Source organism: Thermobia domestica, chromosome 12 (genome assembly GCF_964235325.1).
Source record: "Thermobia domestica chromosome 12, izTheDome1.hap1.1, whole genome shotgun sequence".
In the NCBI taxonomy this organism is placed as follows: Eukaryota; Metazoa; Arthropoda; class Insecta; order Zygentoma; family Lepismatidae; genus Thermobia; species Thermobia domestica.
Window position 1 is genome coordinate 31,595,353 of NC_137465.1, and position 19,576 is coordinate 31,614,928.

At 36.7% G+C, this 19,576-nt stretch overlaps 2 protein-coding genes across 2 annotated transcripts in view; one reads left to right on the forward strand and one right to left on the reverse strand.

Annotated features, from left to right (window-relative positions):
- LOC145666398 (collagen and calcium-binding EGF domain-containing protein 1-like) overlaps positions 1-19,576 on the forward strand; it is a 109,205-nt gene that overhangs the window by 87,572 nt on the left and 2,057 nt on the right. The window contains exon 8 of the mRNA XM_081733601.1: positions 872-1,038. Coding sequence (XP_081589727.1) covers positions 872-1,038 — 167 coding nt within the window. The remainder of the gene's footprint in view (positions 1-871; positions 1,039-19,576) is intronic.
- The window catches only part of LOC145666397 (uncharacterized), a 79,811-nt gene continuing 79,675 nt past the window's right edge, over positions 19,441-19,576 (reverse strand). Inside the window, exon 5 of the mRNA XM_081733600.1 lies at positions 19,441-19,490. Within this exon, the coding sequence (XP_081589726.1) occupies positions 19,454-19,490 (37 nt within the window). The 3' untranslated portion in view covers positions 19,441-19,453. The remainder of the gene's footprint in view (positions 19,491-19,576) is intronic.

The following is a 19,576-nucleotide window of genomic DNA, read 5'->3' on the forward strand; positions in this document are numbered from 1 at the left end:
GATGTGGAAGAACCCCGAAAAACCTACGGAGACAATGTGTTTACCACAATTTCACATGATCTGGGATCAAAGTAGAGTCTCTTCGCACCAAAGGTGAGTACTCAACACAGTCACCATGCTCTCTTGAACAGCTGAGGGAAGTTTTGTAGGTGTATATGTATACGACCTTGTTTATGATTCATGGAAACACCTGAATGCTTTCAATAACGTGTCATTAGTGGAAATGGTAGAGGCACTGTCGTTTAATTTTTATTGCTGCTGCTAAGTGACTTCAAGCTGATTCGGACACTATCATAACTTATTTGAACAAATGATACCCAGATTTTGACAAAATTACCTTCTAGTTCACGTTAGCACTATCAAATATAATTTTAACGGATTATTTCTTTATCAAATTAAATAGTAAATGTTTTTATGTCATATCACAAAATAATAAAGAGTTAATATGAAGTACAGGACCTCAGCAGGGATCGAATGAAAAGCACGTGTACCTGAAAAGTTCGGATTAAGACACTCTGGCGCTCTAGACTATTCTTCTCGAACCGCCTGCCCCCAAAATAAGAGGTTGGTGTCACAGCTTTTCATTGTTTTAATACATGAAGAAAGTTTTATATTTTAATCGAGATTTTAGGCTTCAGTCCTTATTATTCTGTAACTTATAAATAAGGCGAGAGAGAAGGAGCAAAATATGTCAACCTTAGGTTGTATGCAGCTCCAGGCTCCAGCTTACTGAACCTAGGTGTTAATAAGACCATAGTATCAAAGGCAACAAATGTAACTGTTTTATCTGTTAAAATCCAAGTTAATTTTTAAATGGTTTTACTATGAATATTATATATCTACAAATACAATACATATATACGAATTACAGGGTCGTACTGGAGCTACAGGAAAAGAAGGTGTCAAAGGAGAAAAAGGTGACCCTGGACCTACTGGGTTGAAAGGTGAACCGGGATCCTTCGATTTCTTACTGTTATTGATGGCAGATGTACGACATGACATACAGAGATTACAGGAAAAAGTATTTAAGCATGACAGGTAAGTTGACGCTTAACACGTCAGAGGTAGAAGGATCTTTCTTTTATATCTTAATCACAGAAGCCTTAATAAGGATTTCCACTTCCTTAACCCTGTATGACCTGAATTATGATCTTTAGTGGGAAAAAAATAAAGAGTTTGTTTAGCTATAGTGGGATGCAGTAATACAAAAATTGTTTAATCTTTAAGAATAATGTATTTTTCTTAGAGATATGGATTTGTTGCCTTGACCCAACAATAGGCATTTACAGCATACATATGCATTTACAGCAGCATAATTATGTTGTACCTGGTTGAAACTAAGTAATAATTTGAATGTCAGATATGCTCATTGGACAAAATTTACTGTATGTTTACATTTTAAAAGCATTTACCAAGAATCTATACTTGAATAAAAAAAGCAATGTTTCACAAAAGACACGCATAGTCTAACAGTGTGTAATGTGAGAAAACAATACCCAGATAGCACGTAAGCTTAAATCAAGGGTCACTTTCCCTTGATTTTGGCTTAGCAATGTACAGTTGATGCGACAAGCGACAATCAACGTTTATTTTAGCTTGTTTTTAACTTGAAAAGAAGCTTGAATTTATCAACTTTCTACTAAGCCTATTTCAAGCTTGGTTCAAAGCGCTTGACGTTTGTCGATTGTTTAGAAATTGGAGCTATCTGTAGGATTGGTGAGTAGTCTCAGAGATTTGACGCTTGATTTCTCGCGAAAGGCACGGTGTGGTACGTTTCAGGATCAGGCTAATACAGATTTTATGTGGGCCTCTTTGACTATTACTTCATGTTTGACCGGCCAATTCAAATCGTAAGATTTGGGCCATAGTGTATATTACAATTTGATTCTTGTGCCATAGTGTCTATTAAATTTATTAGTTCAAGCTTTCCATTTCAAGCGTAGCACATGCTTGACATGTCTCGTTTATTGCAAGCTTCCCAGTAAAGCTTGACACAAATTTATTTCTGCACGTGAGAAAATGATCCAACTGGTTGGCGTCATGTATAATTTTTGATGTGAAGGTTAGTATAATGTTCAATGTGTAAGTTACATAAATGGTGGTGTGTATTCTGTTGCCATCTGAGGGTGTTTGGATATTGGCACCACTTTATTGGGATTCTTTTAAAAATATTGCAGAAGCCATAGCTTAGTACTATGTTTACTATTAATAATGCCAATAAAGTGGTGGCAATATCCAAACACCCTCAGCTGGCAAAAGAATACACTCCATCATTCATGTAACTTAAACATTATACTAACTTTCACATCAAACATTATACATGACGCCAACCAGATGAATCATTTTCTCACGTGCAGAAATAAATTTGTATCAAGCTTTACTGAGAAGCTTGAAATAAACGAGACATATCAAGCATGTGCTACGCTTGAAATGGAAAGCTTGAAATAAGCTCGAGGTGACAAGCCTGTAGCAAGCATTATGTACCAAGTTTGAAATAGACTTGAGATCACAAGCCTGTAGCATGCTTTATGTAACAAGTTTGAAATAAACTTGAGCTGACAAGCTTGAAACAATCTTACAGTACAAACCTACAATATGCTTGTCGCCTGTCAACTTCGTCGCTTGAATCAGCCTTGATATACGCTTACAGACTTGTCATAACAAGCTTGGAACAAGCTTATATCCTTGTCACGACAACCTTATATCAAGCTTGTGACAAGCTGTTTCTGCTATCTGGGTACCTATCCGGTGTGAGGCACAGGCTCACGTTACATTTCAGACACTGAACTTTTGTGATGACACATTTTGGGTTCTTACATCGTCCTTTCTTTCCCACAAATGATGCCCAATGTCCAATGTGTCCATTCTTACATCGGCAACAGGAATGGGCGTAGTAAGCCCTTTCACTCTCTTCTCTTGATAGAGAGCCTCAGTTGTAGATGAATTTGATTTCCCTCTTTTCCCTGTGAGGTAATTCCCTTCCTTGCCTAAACTTTGGGCAACTTTTGATTTGAATTCAGGAAGTGGCATTTGCTTCTTTCTTGGTATGCCCGTAATATTGGTATTGCTTATGTATAAGAGCCATGCATTGACAAATACCAAATCTAACAAGTGAAAGAATGTGCGTAGGTATCACTTCTCTGACCGAATATCAATGCGGTACAAGCCAATTAGCCAGTGAATCAAGTCTACACCTAAAATAGGGGTATTGTATGTAGTAACCATTGAAGGACAAGGAACATCAATTTTTTGTCTCTGAGATTTGTTATGTCTTTATAGTACCGATGGGTTACGCAGAACAGAATAAAGACAACAATGTGACAAAGCGATTGTCGTACCATTTGAGAGCATGTAAAGTCACTGCATCCACCACTGCTTACTGTTCATCATATGAACTTCGAAAATTTCGTGTAAGCGCTGTCACTTGTTAGAGAACAGTCTCTCAGTCTATTCTCTCTGACTTCCCAAGAGAAAATATCGCCAGTTTAGCAAGCCCGACTTCTAGAGCTATTGAACTAAACCAATTTTAAAAGTACACAAGGTAGTTTTTGTAACGAGGCACAAATTCACACATTTTCAGAACAACATTACCACTGGCACCTACATCAGGCATACCAGATGGAGTATCAATTTTGACTGTGTATATGCAAAAATCATACAATTCCATTGGCGTTGCATAGCAAAAATTCTCTGTAACCAAATCGTTTCAGTTTTTTAAAGAACATACTCTTTCAAATTGTGTCTGTCTATGAATAGTATTATCTGTGCGTCAACACAGAGTTGTTGAAACTTCTGAATTTCTTTTTCCATAAAATAGTAAGGGATCCATATTTAACCTTTGAACAATAATTTACTATAACTATGAGTTTGATATAATAGGACAACAAAATAAATACATAACGTTTTCATAACTGAGAGTGTATTAGTCCACCAGTGAAAGTTGGGTAAGTCTTTCAATGCATTATATACACGAAAAGAAAACGTAGCTTCAAAATTGTAATCTTTCCTTGCAAGCAACATGAAAACAATTTTGCATCTTTGAGTCTTCTACTAAAATGTCACACGATCGTCCTGAGAATCGTGTTTTGTGAAGAATTTCTGCACCTATAGTAGGAGATCAGGCAGGTCTACCCATCTGACCCGCAATTACCTAATGTTGCTTTGAGGCAACATAATAAATATTACAATTTCCCTACAAGCTATTCATTGTAGTTTTAAAACAAGAATACCTATATGTTCCTGAGGTATTTATCTGTCCAAAATATATTTACGCAATGATTTCTTCTTCAAAAAATCCCGTTTAATTACATTCGAATACACACAATCTACAGAAGCGCGTGAATACACAGAACACAATCTTGCATCCCGTGTCAAGCCACTATACTTCGAATAAAGTCCATTACAGGCGCTCCAAATCATGAAGGCTGTTTGTTAACTTCCAGTAACAACAGGCCGTTACGATTTGAATGGAGCTCCGCTGAATGAGGGGGATGACGTTGTACGTTGCTTCAGGTTAACAATAGGATATACAGGGTTAACAAATATATGTGACCGGGGCTTGTTGTGACAAAAATCAGTTTTTTATTTTTTCTCAGATCTCATTTTTATTAAATGTCAGAAAATTTTGTCTTAAGATAAAGTTTGGACATTAGACTACTTCCATAATTTTTTCTGCATCTGTATTTTTCATTACAAGAACAATACAATAGAAAAAACCAACACAAATGTTTTGTCATAACATAACACAAGTTGTGACAGAAAGAAATGTGCCACATTTCGCTAATGTAATTTTAATATAAATTGTGCTAAACATAACGTAAAGGTAATATTTCCTAACAAAAATATTTTGCATACATAAAGAAACTACTTTCAATTTTTCATTTGAATACTCTTTCTAAATTATCGTTATTGTACACAGTTAAATGCGCCAACAATACTTCCTTCCTAATACTCAGTTTTATAACAGAATCTCAATTTCTTTCAGAAATAACTTATGATGCAAACCTTGACTACATAGACCGCTATCATCGTCCGAGTTACAGTTGTGGCATACATAAATAGGATTACCTTCTGTGCACGCTTCATGTGACCACTGGTTACAGTCAACACATTGAACCCACGATTCTCCGGGTTTGGAATTAGAAAATGGTTCCAGACACACAAGACAAAAACAGTTATCTTCACTATCATAGTCACTATCACTTTTACGTTTTGAAATGTTCACCCCCTTTTCTCATAGAGTTGTTCAGAATATTACGGCTTATAGCCTTCTTCAGAGACTTTTCATGTCTTACTCCTGCATCTGCTTCTAATGCTTCTTTAACTGGAGTATCAGTGAGGACAGCGGACACTCGTTTCTTCCTTCCTCGTTTAGATTCTCTGGGTCTAGCTTTTGGTAACGGACGAAGGGCGCTAGGATTAATATGATGAGGATTACTGTCATTTCTGAACGTTTCATCTTAAGGCATCTTTTTTTTCGCATAGACGAAAATTGTGGTTTTTCTTTACTTGTAGAAGGTCTATTGTAAACAGTCGATAAGGTTTCAGATTTTTTACGGTTTGTTGCTGGATAAGGCTGGTTTGTTTCCCTCACAGGTAAATCTGGGAGTTCTGAATTCACCTCTTGTGTAATGTTAGTTGGTCCTTGTTCTTCATTATGACCTGAAAGGTTCGTTGAGGATGCTGTTGAAGTTGAGTGATGTGTTAGCGAAGTACGTCCTAGTGTTAACTTTATAATGTGGTCATCATCTTCAATGTGACGATCAGTTACCTGTGGTGCCAAAAATTAATCATCTGTAAAAATGTCTCTATTAAAGGGATATATACCAGTTATTCTGAATGCAGTAGGGATATTAGATGGATTTACACTAAGAGGAAATGCCGTTTTTACAATAGTCGGAATGTCATAGATACTAAATGGACAACCAGGATTGTTCTCCATCTATGCATCCATTCCATTTGCAACTAACTTTTTAAATGAAGAATATACTCCTCTGTCCAGGGGTTGCAGCTTATGGGACGTGTGAGATGGGAATGACAGGAGAATAACACCATTTTTCTTGGCATAATTGATTACCTGCACTGAGATATGAGATTCATGGTTATCAAACAACAAAAGGACACGATGTTGAAGAGAACTGCCTGTATGTTTGACAAAATGCTCCATGAATTGCACAAACAGGTCTCCTGTCATCCAACCTGATGGATTACTTCCTGCAATACTTCCAGTAGGACCTTTACCATGAAAAAAAATGAAATGAAATCTGTGAGTTTTACGTCCCACGGTTATGCCGATTAGGCTAAAGGAGACGGTGATTATGAGAAATGAATGAAATGGTGGAATGAAGAGTGGGAGGAAACGGGAGAACCCCGAGAAAACCCACGCACACGGTGTTTGTCCACCACAAAGTTCACTTGGCGGGAGCAGGGTTTGAACCCGGGACCCCATGCACCAGAGGTGAACGCTCTACCACTGAGCCACCGCGGCCTCCTTTACCATGAAATCGAAGTCGATCAAATCTCTTCTCCATGCAAATTAAGCTGAGTCCAATGTTACAATTGCCTGCAACAAACTGCTCCTTGTTGTAAAGTGACTGTCTATTAATCTCATATTGTGCTGCACTTGTCTTAACCCATTGCGTCCCCTTAGCAACTTCAGTTGCCACGGCAATTTTTCGCCATAGCGCTGAAACTTATGGATTGGCATTGCTAGTTTTAAACGCGAAGTAACTTCGGGGTCTGTTTCGTAATAGCATTGCCGCGTTTTCTTTGTACGATATATTGACGCGAAGTTAGCGCTGTTTTTTGGGTACAATCTGTTTTGAGGAGAAAGACTCAACTGGATTGATTTGAAAGACTCCATAAGGAAGGATTGAAGGTCTGTAAAGAAAGGATTCATTTGATTTTAATAGTTATGTTTATGCAGTTTATTTTCTCCCAGAAAACTGTAACTTTTCAAAATGTCCCCTTTTTTGAACATGTATGTGCGTGTTGGCAACTTAAGTTTCCGGGATAAAAACCAAGAAAAAAATAAATATTTTTCAAAAATATTCTAATATCTATTTTAGAGTACTATTGGGACCAACTAAGCAAAAAGAAACTTTTCAAAATACTAATGGGGAATTTTGGGCACCAATGGGTTAAAGATCCGTTGTTTACGTGGTATGCTCATGTTGCATCTATGCGCACTTCAATTGGTATCTGGCCTTTCTCTTTCTCTTATATGTTCGTACCATCTGCAACGAGAAAGACTGAAGCAAACATTAAAATGCAAATTACATGCAAAAGAATGTTATTGTTAATGATGATGTGTTCTGTCCAAAGGCCAGTCTTTGATTCAAAATCTCTGGGCAAGATGAACCCATGGCGGTTTGTCTTTCTTTTCCATGGGATGGTGATGACGTCCTAAGGAGAGATGTACAACTAAGGTGGGATCCGAACAATTTGTCTCCACCGGGAATCGAACCCGGGATCCCTCGAGTACACTCATCCACAAGAGGCATATGCAAAAGAAACCAGTCTAAATCTGCAAACATTGATGCATATACAATCAACAGCGTGCTAATGATTTTATGCGTTAGAAATTGGAAATTTCTTCACAATACTAATAACGTGTCCACTTCCTAACAAAATATTAATAATATCCCTTATGTAAAATTAATACAATTAATTAGACAATAAACTTCCATTGTCGGGTTTTCTGCGGGGTCAGTTGTGACATTTGTCACAATTTACCCCTAACAGTTTGTCACAACTAGCCCCAATGGGTATATTTTTTTTTTTTTTTGCTTTTATTGGCAATTCAGTATTTCAGTTTTACTTTACCAACAAACAAAACCGTTTACATTCGTATTATAGTTGCTTTAGCTTTTAGAAAATACCATTAATATTTCCAACTATTTCATATTAAAGAAAACAGAAATCAAACTTACCTTGAAAAATAGATCAAGACCTCTACAAAACCAACTTTCTTCTTTGCTCTGGCTTGGCGCGACTCACACTGATGGGAAACAATAGCCTGTGAATTCGTGACTGTAGGCGTCAATCAGCATCGCCAGGTCGTGAATATTGTTTGCACTTTTAATAGAAACATAACTGTCACAACCTGCCCCTGTCACAACAAGCCCCGGTCTCCTCTATTTATACTAATTTGAAAAACTAACATATAGGATAAAGGAACATTCTTTTTTCCTATATACGCTCTTCATCCTTTCGCTACCTTTGCTTTTTGGTTCGTTGATTTAGAAAAATTCCTATTTCTTCTTTTTCAAATGAACTAGAACCTTAAAGTTTTCATTTTTCTGATTTCTTGTTGAAACTTGTTTAAGTGTCTCCCTTAATGTGTGTAAGTTATATTTTGTTACATATAATTTTAATGTTACCAATAATCAACTGTAGTTTAAATAACATTATATTTACATACAATGGTAATACATTTTGAAATAAGCAAGGGTTATTTAATTAGACATAAAGTAGAAATCAATAAAAGCTCAGTTCATTTCAAAGAAAACAGAAAAAGAGCTATAAGCAATAAATCTAGGGGCAAAATTAAAGAAAGTATAGGGTAACTGTCCCAATAATTGACAGTATAAGAACAATGTTTGACAAATTGCAAGTTTCTTCACCCTTTAAATGAGCCTGGCTTACTGATCTCTCGTAGAGGTACGAAGGCATCCTTCCTTCATCTATATAGACCATCATAAAAATAATAGACTAATAATAATTATTTTTTACAATATGTATACGAAAAGTTGATCATTGTACCAGTAATTGACACCAAGATTTGTGAGATTCACCAGTAATTGACACCTTGTGACCCAGTAATTGACATCTCCTAATATCTTCTTCTAATGAACCATGTCATTTTCTACCAACTTATCAAGCTGATTTATAAGTTTCCACCTGGATAAACATGTTTATTTCTTTCGCTAATATAGCTATTATAGTACTATTTTGCACTGTCCATCGATTTTCTGTTTTCTTTGGAGAACTACTACTTAGAAGCAAATATTAACAGTGGTGTGGGATTAACAACACTGTAAAGGAAGAAAAGGTACCTAGTCCCGCAGTCTTGTTGCGTCGGAAAAAAGACGACAGTGTCAATTACTGGGACAGTTACCCTAGGTATTGAACACCTTTAACTCATATCTCCACTGAGTCTTCTGCTGTGAACTGTAGCCAAGGAATTAAATAGTCATGTAATTTATTGGCTCTTCTCATGTAACAAGAATTCTAAGTATGACTTCCTTTATTCCCCAAATTATTCGAGTGATGTGTATTGTAATTCATCTTTATCTTTTGTTCTTTAATTTCTGAGACTTATTTGTTTGCCTTTCTTTTTTATTTGAGAGAATAGTTGAGGATTACACACATGAGAGTAAGTACATTGACGGAAATTGTCTTTCTTCAGGCAAGTAATTGGAAGGAAGCTCATAATGTAAGAGTCCAAGAAAGTGTTTTTCTATGTTTGGTTTGGTTAGGGAGGAGAAGTTGCAGTTAGAATTACCTTAATACAGCCGTATGCAACAGCCGCCCGCGGGCCATATGCTGCCCGCCTAAACCTGTCTTCCGGCCCGCTGGTCAGTTATTGAAAACAATAATTTTATATATATATATATAACCTGTTAAGAGTGAACTGGAAATTTTCCATCGATCACACAGTGCGAAACGTGGTAACGCCCTGAAGACAAACACTTGCCAAGCGAAGGTACTTGGGGGAAATTTCCCTCGGTATAAGGATTGCTAGATGTACTGACAAAGTTCTAAATACATTATTCTGCTCCGCTTTAGTGAGTAAATACAGCATTTTGGTTACCCTACTTCGAAGGTTTTGTCGAAATTATACAGAGTTATATCTTGACAGAGCACGATTACTATATCAACGTTAGCTCCGGCCCAAGCGGAAGGTTACAGACAAAGAAAATAGCGCCGAAAAGAAAAAAACATTGCATCGAAGCCACAATACATGAATAGCAGTGATGTCATCTTTTTTCCTTATCTGTTATTCGTATGTTCTAGCACGTAAGAACAACAGATGGCACAACTGTTACTGGTGTAACTGTTGTGAGACTATTCACAAGTTTAAAAAACTATTCTGACCAATTACAGAAAACATAGAATGTTATTTGTTACTTAACATAAATGCCAAATATAATACGAAAAGCTTTGAAATAACTACTTACTGGCTGTGAGCAATGCAAATACAGCAAGTAAAGAGTTATATCTGATATGATCGGAAAGCGATATCGTTGGTGTTCATACTTACCTTTGAGCTGAACCCAGCCTCTGTAATAACTGTTAATTTGGTAGCGAGGATCAGGTGTAACATACGCATTTTTGAGCATCTCAGACATACGTTATTTAGATGATTGAAGGAAGTTGACGCTTTCGGAGGGTAGTTTATATTTTTGGAATATCATCATCACTCATCTGCATCGCTCATCATCTCATACTCGGGCTTAGCCCACCAGGCGGTTTTCACGATGGCGGGCTCTGGCACAGACACTGGCAAATCTTAATGCATCTAAACAAAAACAAATGCCTCCTCCATAACGTATACCACTGCTTTCTGTAGTTATTAGGGGTGTCGATCCTTCCTACACCGATGAGGAGATTCAACAAGAGCTAACCTACGAAAGTCACACTCTTCAGAAAGTTCTAAGAATCCGTAACGTTACAGGCCCCACATTCATGGTTTGAGTTAGTTCCTTTTTCTATGGACTCACCTATAACAGTACGAAATTTTCTCGCTTTTCTCACACTTACCTTACAAAATATCCAACCATTTCATCTCTCCCACGTATTAAAGCAAATCACTTATGTAGCGAAAGAGATTTTTCCTGTCAATTTCTATGCAACTTATTCAGGATAAAATGTATATTTCCATACCTCTCGCTTGGAAACCACCGTTTAGTTTTGTCTGTTTCATCATGGATATAATGTTTATATTTCTTAACATTCGTTCACTTCACAAAAATAAACCTTTATTCGAAGCGTTACTACTAGAGGAAAGAGCCACAATCTTTATTCTTAATGAAACATTCCTTACTCCATCCATCTCTTGCCAGCTTGCTGGCTACACACTAATCAGGCAGGATAGCTTCCTTCCGACCAAACGAGCCGATGGGAGAACAGCTGTGGGCTTTCCTCTTCGTATTCCATCACGTAGACATCATTGTAATTTACCTGGTCTTCCTGAGTACCTACTACTTACTCGATACTTCCGTAATATAGCCATAACCATTGCCACCATTTTCGTCAGACCCGGATATCCACTACCTACCTCCTTTGTTCAGTATATTTCCGATAATTTTAAACGATTTATAATCATGACCGACTTCAACATGCATAGGAGATTAGAGCAAGACAGAACCACATTCCGAAACTTCATTGCTACTCACACGCTTGGTATCATTCACCATCTACCTAAATATACAAGATCCATCTCACAAACTACTCCGGGCATCGTCATTACTTCAGCTAATCAAGTCTCCCAAGTACACATTTGATGTTCTTGATCCAATCGGCAGTGACCATGTTCCAATTAAACTTCAGCTCCGTACAACTACTTTCCATTCCTCTACCCATTTCCAGCGCACTAGTCTCCGCTTTGGCAAAGCAAACTGGGATCAGTATCGAGCTCATCTAATGACAGATATAGAGCCATTAGAGACACCCACTACAGAAGACAAACTCTATGCTCGCATCGACACTATCACAACTACAATCCAGGAGGCAAGTTTTCTCTTCATACCAGTTTTACCTCCATACCATTCCGACCTGCATTTCCTCTGAAATACCTCACATTCGTCACTCGATCTCGACAATTTTATCGAGATTATCAAAGGATTTGGCAATCCTGAATTACTTCGTCATTATCAACAACTTCAGCGGATGGTCAAAAACTATATATGTGCTTACAAACTACGCTGTTGTGTTAAAACATGTAATTCACTCTCTGATATCAATCATCACACAAAGAATAGGAAACGTTTTAACGCTCTGTGGAAAATACACGAAAACACCTTACCCACTATTACAAGGGGAATCTTGAATTCAATCAGATACAGACAAAGCCAACGCTTTCGCTGATTTTCTTCAAACAATATTCACACCTAACATGTCTTCACCTACTTATCGCCATCCAGCAGACATAGTCAGTACTACATCTCCTTCTTTACAGCCTCATGTACTCCATATTCTTCCACATAATCAACCTCTGACAGCACCAATTGCAGTTCAGGACATCATCACTGTTGTTCGAAATAAACGTAATAGTGCACCAGAATTCGATAATATCACTTATCGACATATCAAAGAAAGTCCGCTTCCATTGCTTACTCTGCTTGCCAGCATCTTTATCTTCATTTTTCAAACAGGCTATATTTTTTATCCAGTGGAAGACTTCAAAGATGTTAATGTTTCTGAAACCTCACAAACCACCTGAAAGCGTATCGTCCGATACAATTAGCGCCCACCTTCAGTAAAATCTTGGAACGCATACTTGTCCGACGTCTACATACCTACATAGAAAGACGCCACCTGCTTCCCATCCATCAAGCAGGATTTCGACCAGGCTATTCTATCAAAACAAAGGACGCATTGAAAACCAAATACTCAATTCCAGTGAAAAACCGGTATGAGCTACTGGTCATCGAAGTGACAACAAACCAAATCGAAAAGTAAAAAGTGTGCAAGGCAAACAAGAAACGGTACACATACCTACGAGAACAATGCATGAGGAAAAACGTCACCCTAGACAGAAGAATAGCAAACCAAGTGGAAATAAGAAAATATTAATTCTAGGGGACAGTCACGCCAGAAACACAGCGGTTCTGTTAAAAGACGTATTAAGCAACAGTTATGAAGTGTCATGTATCACGAAGCCGGGTGCCACCATGAGTGAAACAATGAGAGACTGTGGTTCACTATGCAAGGATATGAGTATGAAAGACACACTAATAATCATTGGCGGGTGGAACGATGTTGCACGTGGTGAGGGTAACAAAGCTGTGGTAAATCTGTACAAGTGTCTAAATATGTTAAATGACACTAACGTAATTGTAGCAGGTATTCCACATAGACATGACTTAGACGGTAACTCCTGTGTTAACGTACATTTAAAACAAACAAAAGCAAAATATCCAAAATATGCAAAGGTTATTGTAATGTGAAGTCTAGGAGGCTTAGATGGGCGGGTCATGTAGCTAGAATGGAAGAAAGTAGAAACGCTTTCAAAGTCTTGACAGGAAGACCAATCGGAAAACGACCATTAGGAAGACCTAGGCGCAGATGGGAGGACAATATTAAGATGGAGCTCGCAGAGATTGGAATACAAAGTAGAAACTGGATGCAGTTAGCTAAGGATAGAAGTCAGTGGAGAGCTTTTGTGAACGCGGCATTGAACCTCCGGGTTCCATAGGCCATAGAGTTAGTTAGTTATTGTAATGTAAGGTACGTTAATTTGGGCTTTATGGAAAGGGATAATTTTACTAGACACGGACTACATTTAAACAACACTGGAAAACGTTCAATGTGTAATAAATTTGCTGAACTTGTAGAATCATCATCTGTAGTCTCGACAAGTGTCATCCCTTTGCCATGGCAAGCATCGTTAGACAATAATGAAAGTCTAGCACCTGTAGTAAGAGACAGTAGCAATAACGTATGCAAGTTACTTGATACATACTCCAATATTAACGTAGAGTATGGTAGTGATAGGATTAGCTTAATACAAAGGCTTAATACAATAGTTCAGTCTATAAAGCCGAAGATTGTAATAACATAACTGAAAATGCTCAAAAGATAGAACGACGGAAGAGAATGCGTAAGATGTTATCCAATGATTTTTTATGGTAGGAAATACTGATTCTTTACACCTTCTTTTTCATAATGTGCAAGGTTTAGGGAACAAAATTGATCTTCTGGAGGTATTGTTGGAAAGCGACTTCTCAAATATACAGCTTCTTTGTATATGTGAGCACTGGTTAGATGCAAATATAGTTAATATGGTTAGTTTAAACGGTTTTAATATTATTTCTCACTACTCTCGTACAGTCAAAAGTCGAGGTGGTGTCGCAATTTTTGCTCGCTCTTATATACATGCAACTGAGATTGACGTTCGGAATTTTTGCGTCGAAATGCATTGTGAGGTAGTCGCATCAAAACTTCAAGAGTTAAATATTTGTATTGTGTGTATCTATACGACCCTTTCTGGTAATCTAGGAATTTTCTTTAAAATTTTTGAGAAACTTCTAGCGAACTTACGTAGAAAATTTATTAGTGTAGTTATCTGTGGGGATATAAACATAGATTGGTTAAAGAATTCAACTGATAAATCTAAGTTTCAAGATATGTTAAATTTATATGAACTACAAACTATTATTAACGTACCTACTCGTCAAGGAAAGACAGCTATCGACCAAATTATTATTCCAAAAAGTAATCTCAAATGTTTGTTTGAAGTTATTGAACTTGGATTTTCTGATCATGAAGCCATTTATTGTAGAATACCTACCGAGAAACTGGTGAAGGGAAGTGCGAAACCGATGACGAGAATAACCAGATTATTTTCAACGGAAAATATAAATTATTTTTGTTTTCTACTATCTCGTGAATCTTGGAACCCCTTGTGCGACTTACCTAGTGCTAATGACAAATTCAATTATTTTGTTGATGTTTTCTTACATAATTTTAACATAGCATTTCCATTACAGTTACGGAAAAGTCTTAATAACATGAAAAAGTGGGTCACGCAAGGAATAAAAATTTCAAAGCAAAAGCTTATATATTATCATAAACTTAAGAAAACCTGTGTTAATTTACCAGCTAAAGTTATTTCCCATATAAAAACATACAAAAGAATATATCAGAATGTTATTCGAACAGCCAAAAGAATCCACAATGACGCTATAATACACGGATATAAAAACAAAATGAAAGGTGCGTGAAACGTAATAAACAATTCATCAAAGACTGTTCCAATGCGTGAAATATCACAAGTTAATTATAGAAATAATTCTTTCGCTGATCCTGCTGCCGTTACTGAAGTCTTTAATCAGTATTTTCTTAATACGAATTTACCACCTGGAAAGTCGGATCTCACTGTAGAGCCAAATATTCCATGCAACAAGCATAGTATGTATGTAACTCCAGTAACTGAAGAATAATTGTTGGACTGTATCAAAAGGCTTTCTAGTACCTGTTCTGCAGGTATAGATGAAGTCCCATCCCTAATTATAAAAAAGAGTGTGCATTTAATAGTGAAACAACTATGCTTTCTAGTAAATGTATCATTTGAATCAGGCGTTTTCCCCGACAGACTGAAGACTGCAAAAGTGATAGCTTTGCACAAAAAGGAAATATTTATGATGTTCAAAACTATAGGCCTGTTTCTATTTTGTCTGCTTTCTCGAAGATTTTTGAATCACTAATGTTATCGCGCTTGAGAAATTTTATATCCTGCCATAACCCAATCTCGTCTTCTCAACATGGTTTCCAAGAAAACAAATCAACTGATACAGCGTTGTTTAACTTTATTAAAGAGGTTTCTACAGTACTTGATAAGGGAAAATATGCAGTAGGTTTATTTGTTGATTTCTCCAAGGCATTCGACAGTGTTCAACATTCTCTTCTACTGGCAAAACTCCAGAAATATGGTATTAGGGGTGTAGTAAGTACATGAATGGTTTCGCTCGTACCTGACAAACAAAAAACAAGTAGTAAAAATACAAAAAATAATTAACAATAAGCAAGTTACATTTTCATCCAAAACTGCTACTATCTCTGCTGGTGTTCCTCAAGGCTCAATTCTTGGGCCAATTCTTTTTTTATTTTACATAAATGATCTTGTTCAATATATGTATCCCCAACATATTGTACTATATGTTGATGATGTAAATATCCTTGTAACAGCGGACAATACAATTGAACTAGAAAGTAAATTAAAACAAACTGTGGAGCGTTTGATAAAATGGACATCTCAGAATCAATTGCTGATAAATGCAAAGAAAACAAAAGCACTAAATTTTTATTACTCATGTACACCTCGAACAGTACCTCCCATTGTGATAAATTCAACTGATGTACACTATTCAAAATCCACTAAATTTTTAGGTGTAACAATAAGCAATAGGCTTACATGGGATGCACATATTACTGAGCTAAACAGCAAATTAAGCCGTATCTGTTTTGTCATTTATAAACTGCGTGGTTCAGTGTTAAAAGAAACTTTGCTGTTATTGTACCATGGTAAGTTTCAATCCTTGTTAAATTACGGAATAATTTTCTGGGGAGCCTCCTATTTCAGTGTTACTACTTTTCGTCTACAGAAAAGGCAATAAGATCTATTTTTAATCTATCACCAAGGTCCTCATGCAAAAGGGTCTTTCAGTCAAACAAAATTTTAACTGTGCCTTGTCTGTACATATACAAAAGTATCATATATGTAAAGAGAAATGAAAGTGGTTTTCTTCATGTCGACGATGTACAATCATACAACACACGACAAAATAATAACATATTCACAGCATACCAAAACTATGAGTGCACCAAAAGAAGTGTTCTTCCTATGTCCGCTAAGTTGTTTAATAAGCTCCCAAGTTATTTGAAGGATATCAAAAACATACGAAATTTCAAAAATGAACTATTTAATTTTTTGTGTAATAAAATGTATTATCATATTAATGAATACTTGGGTGATAGTTTGTAAAATAATGTAATGTCAATTATATTGAAATGTCTTATTATTTGACAAGTCCTATGTACTAGTCTCTGACCAATTATGTACGACATGGATGAATAAAGAATGAATGAATGATTAACTGCTTCGCTTATCGACCATGGTCATTCACCATTATAATTCCGTCAAATCATAATGTCTTGTACTGTTTGATCTAGAGAAAGCGTTTGACAATGTTTGGCACTTAGCACTTATCTATAAATTAATACAGTTCCGTTTCCCACTCACATATATCTGCCTGATTTACAACTTCTTAGTGGGTCGTCTTTCCTATGTTTCTATTAACAACTGCTTATCACACCCTATTTTTCTGCTGTCTGGAGTCCCTCAAGGATCGACTTTATCGCCACTTCTGTACATTCTCTACGTTTTTGATATGCCTCCACTACCAGATAAAGTCAATCTTTTTCAATACGCCGATGGCACTACATTCCCTGCTTTGGGGTCGACTATTCAATCAATAAACACATCTCTGCAAACAGCTATTAACGATTTCCTCCGCTAGTATGATCAACGGCAATTAACAACTAATGCCACGAAAACCCAGGCCATTGTATTCATTCCATCTAAGAAAATCACACGAGTCCGTCGAAATCCCAACTGCCTCACACTTTATGTCAACCACGCACCTATACAGGCACGCTTAACAGTGATCTACCTTCGATAGACATCTAACATAGAAACCTCATCTTCAAACAGTCACCACCAAGGCTTACAATTGATTAAATCTCCCAAAAAGGTTAACAGGAACAACATGGGGCTTGAAACGTATTACAGTACTGAATGCCTACAAAGCTTTCCTACGACCGACTCTAAGATACGGTCACACTGTATGGATAGCTGCTGCACGCTCCTTCTACGAAAAGCTCATAATCTTAGAAAGACATGCACTGCGTATTGCATTTCGAATTAAGTTACCTAGCCCAACAGCAGAGTTGTACGACCGCATTGAGTTTCCATCTCTACAGTTTCATCTCGAAAAGCTATGTCTCACCTACATACGCAATCGTTATGAAGCACACTATCGTCTACTTCAGACTACTACGCATCATATGGCACTACATCCATCGCCATTTCGAAATGCCCATTCACCACTATCACTCCTATATATCTGTACTGCTACACACTACCTCCTGATACCCTACATCAATGCCTAGAGTAGCCTCTAGGCTACAAGGTAACTTCATTCGTCTACTAACTTTCCCCTGTGTTGTGATATGATCATGCACCTCGCCTTATCCATCATCCTCATCTCCAAAGCATATAAATTTATACGACAACTAAGTTGCATCTTATTTACTCATTATCTAGGTTGAGACTGAACGTTCATATACATCATGTAATAGCTTTGTCACATTTACCCTGCCTGATGTTAAGGCCCGCAAAGGTCCTTAAGATTTTGATAATTGGCACAAGATTTAATAAAGAACTCTGAGATCTTCTCAAAGTCACCCACATCTACTTTTCCATACTTCAGTTTCCTAAGAGAGGGCGTAACCCTCTAACAGGGTTCTACCCGGAACGGCTAGTCACATACCCCCCAAAAATCGTTGGTGTTCGACCTAAACTTCCATGTCCCACGTGGCTCACGTATGAGTACATCAACTTTTCAAAGCTCAAAGAACATCTTGCACAACTTTGTATTTGGTACATTACATCTCGCATTGAAACAGGCCATCCACTCTTTTAAACATTCTTCAGTTTGATGCTGTCACTGATGTCTCATATCGGTACAAACATTCCCCTTTAAATGTCCTAATTTCCTTATATGTCCAACATGCAAATCTAACAGCGGAAGAACGTGATATTTATGTCATTCATGATTATATTCCTCATGTTTTTGCACCTTAGCATACAGATTCTCACAAACTAACAAGGGCTTCCCCCATGTGATCATTAGTCCCAAGTCGCCCCGGGAGAGAAGATTTAACCTGCATCTGACTAATATCTATCTGTTTGTTATGTGCTGGCACTTCATCCCATCTTTCGTTTGTATTATCTTACATCTTTGCTCACTTCAAGTTCTATCTCACATTATATATATATATATATATATATATATATATATATATATATATATATATATATATACCGGTATTCTTACACATTTGCACCTATTTATTCTTCACTTCATATTTCACTATTCACGTGATAACCTGTATTTATCATTTTCTTGCCTTATTTAACCCCTTCACATAGGACTTTTTCGGAATTTTTTTTGCAATGCTGTAAACATCTATGCCTATTCTGGCGCTTACTTAAACTAACAGATATTCACAATGCACATGAAACCTGTAAGCTTCTCTCTTTTATTGACAGCAAGCGGGATACAGCCGCTCAAACATCGAAACGCGTGACACGCGTCAAAATACGGAAGTGAAAAGTGAAAAGCAACGCGTCCAGCGCGTCAAAATATGGCAAAGGGTTAAGTTATATATACTTTGTTATATATTCATTTGGCACCTTCGTTGCACTCTCTCTTTTTATGTAGTTTATAATAAAGATGTGACTAATGAAAATAAATAAAGAGCAATAACATAATGATATAACTCCCTCCCAAAACCGATACACAAGTATCGCTGTTAATAACCTAACTTCCCTTTCTTAGACTATCACATTTTTTTAAAAAATTATATTTTTGTATTGAAAATTACTTACCAAAGAGAGGACGTAACCCTCTGAGAGGCTGGAGAAGTATATAATTTTCCAGAAACATTATCTGTATAAGCAGTAAATTTTCTTTTCTCCTTTCCTAAATAAAATAAAATAAAATAAAATAAATAGAAAAAAATAAATTGGTGTTGAATAAAAACCCAAGTAACACACTTAAGAGGACTA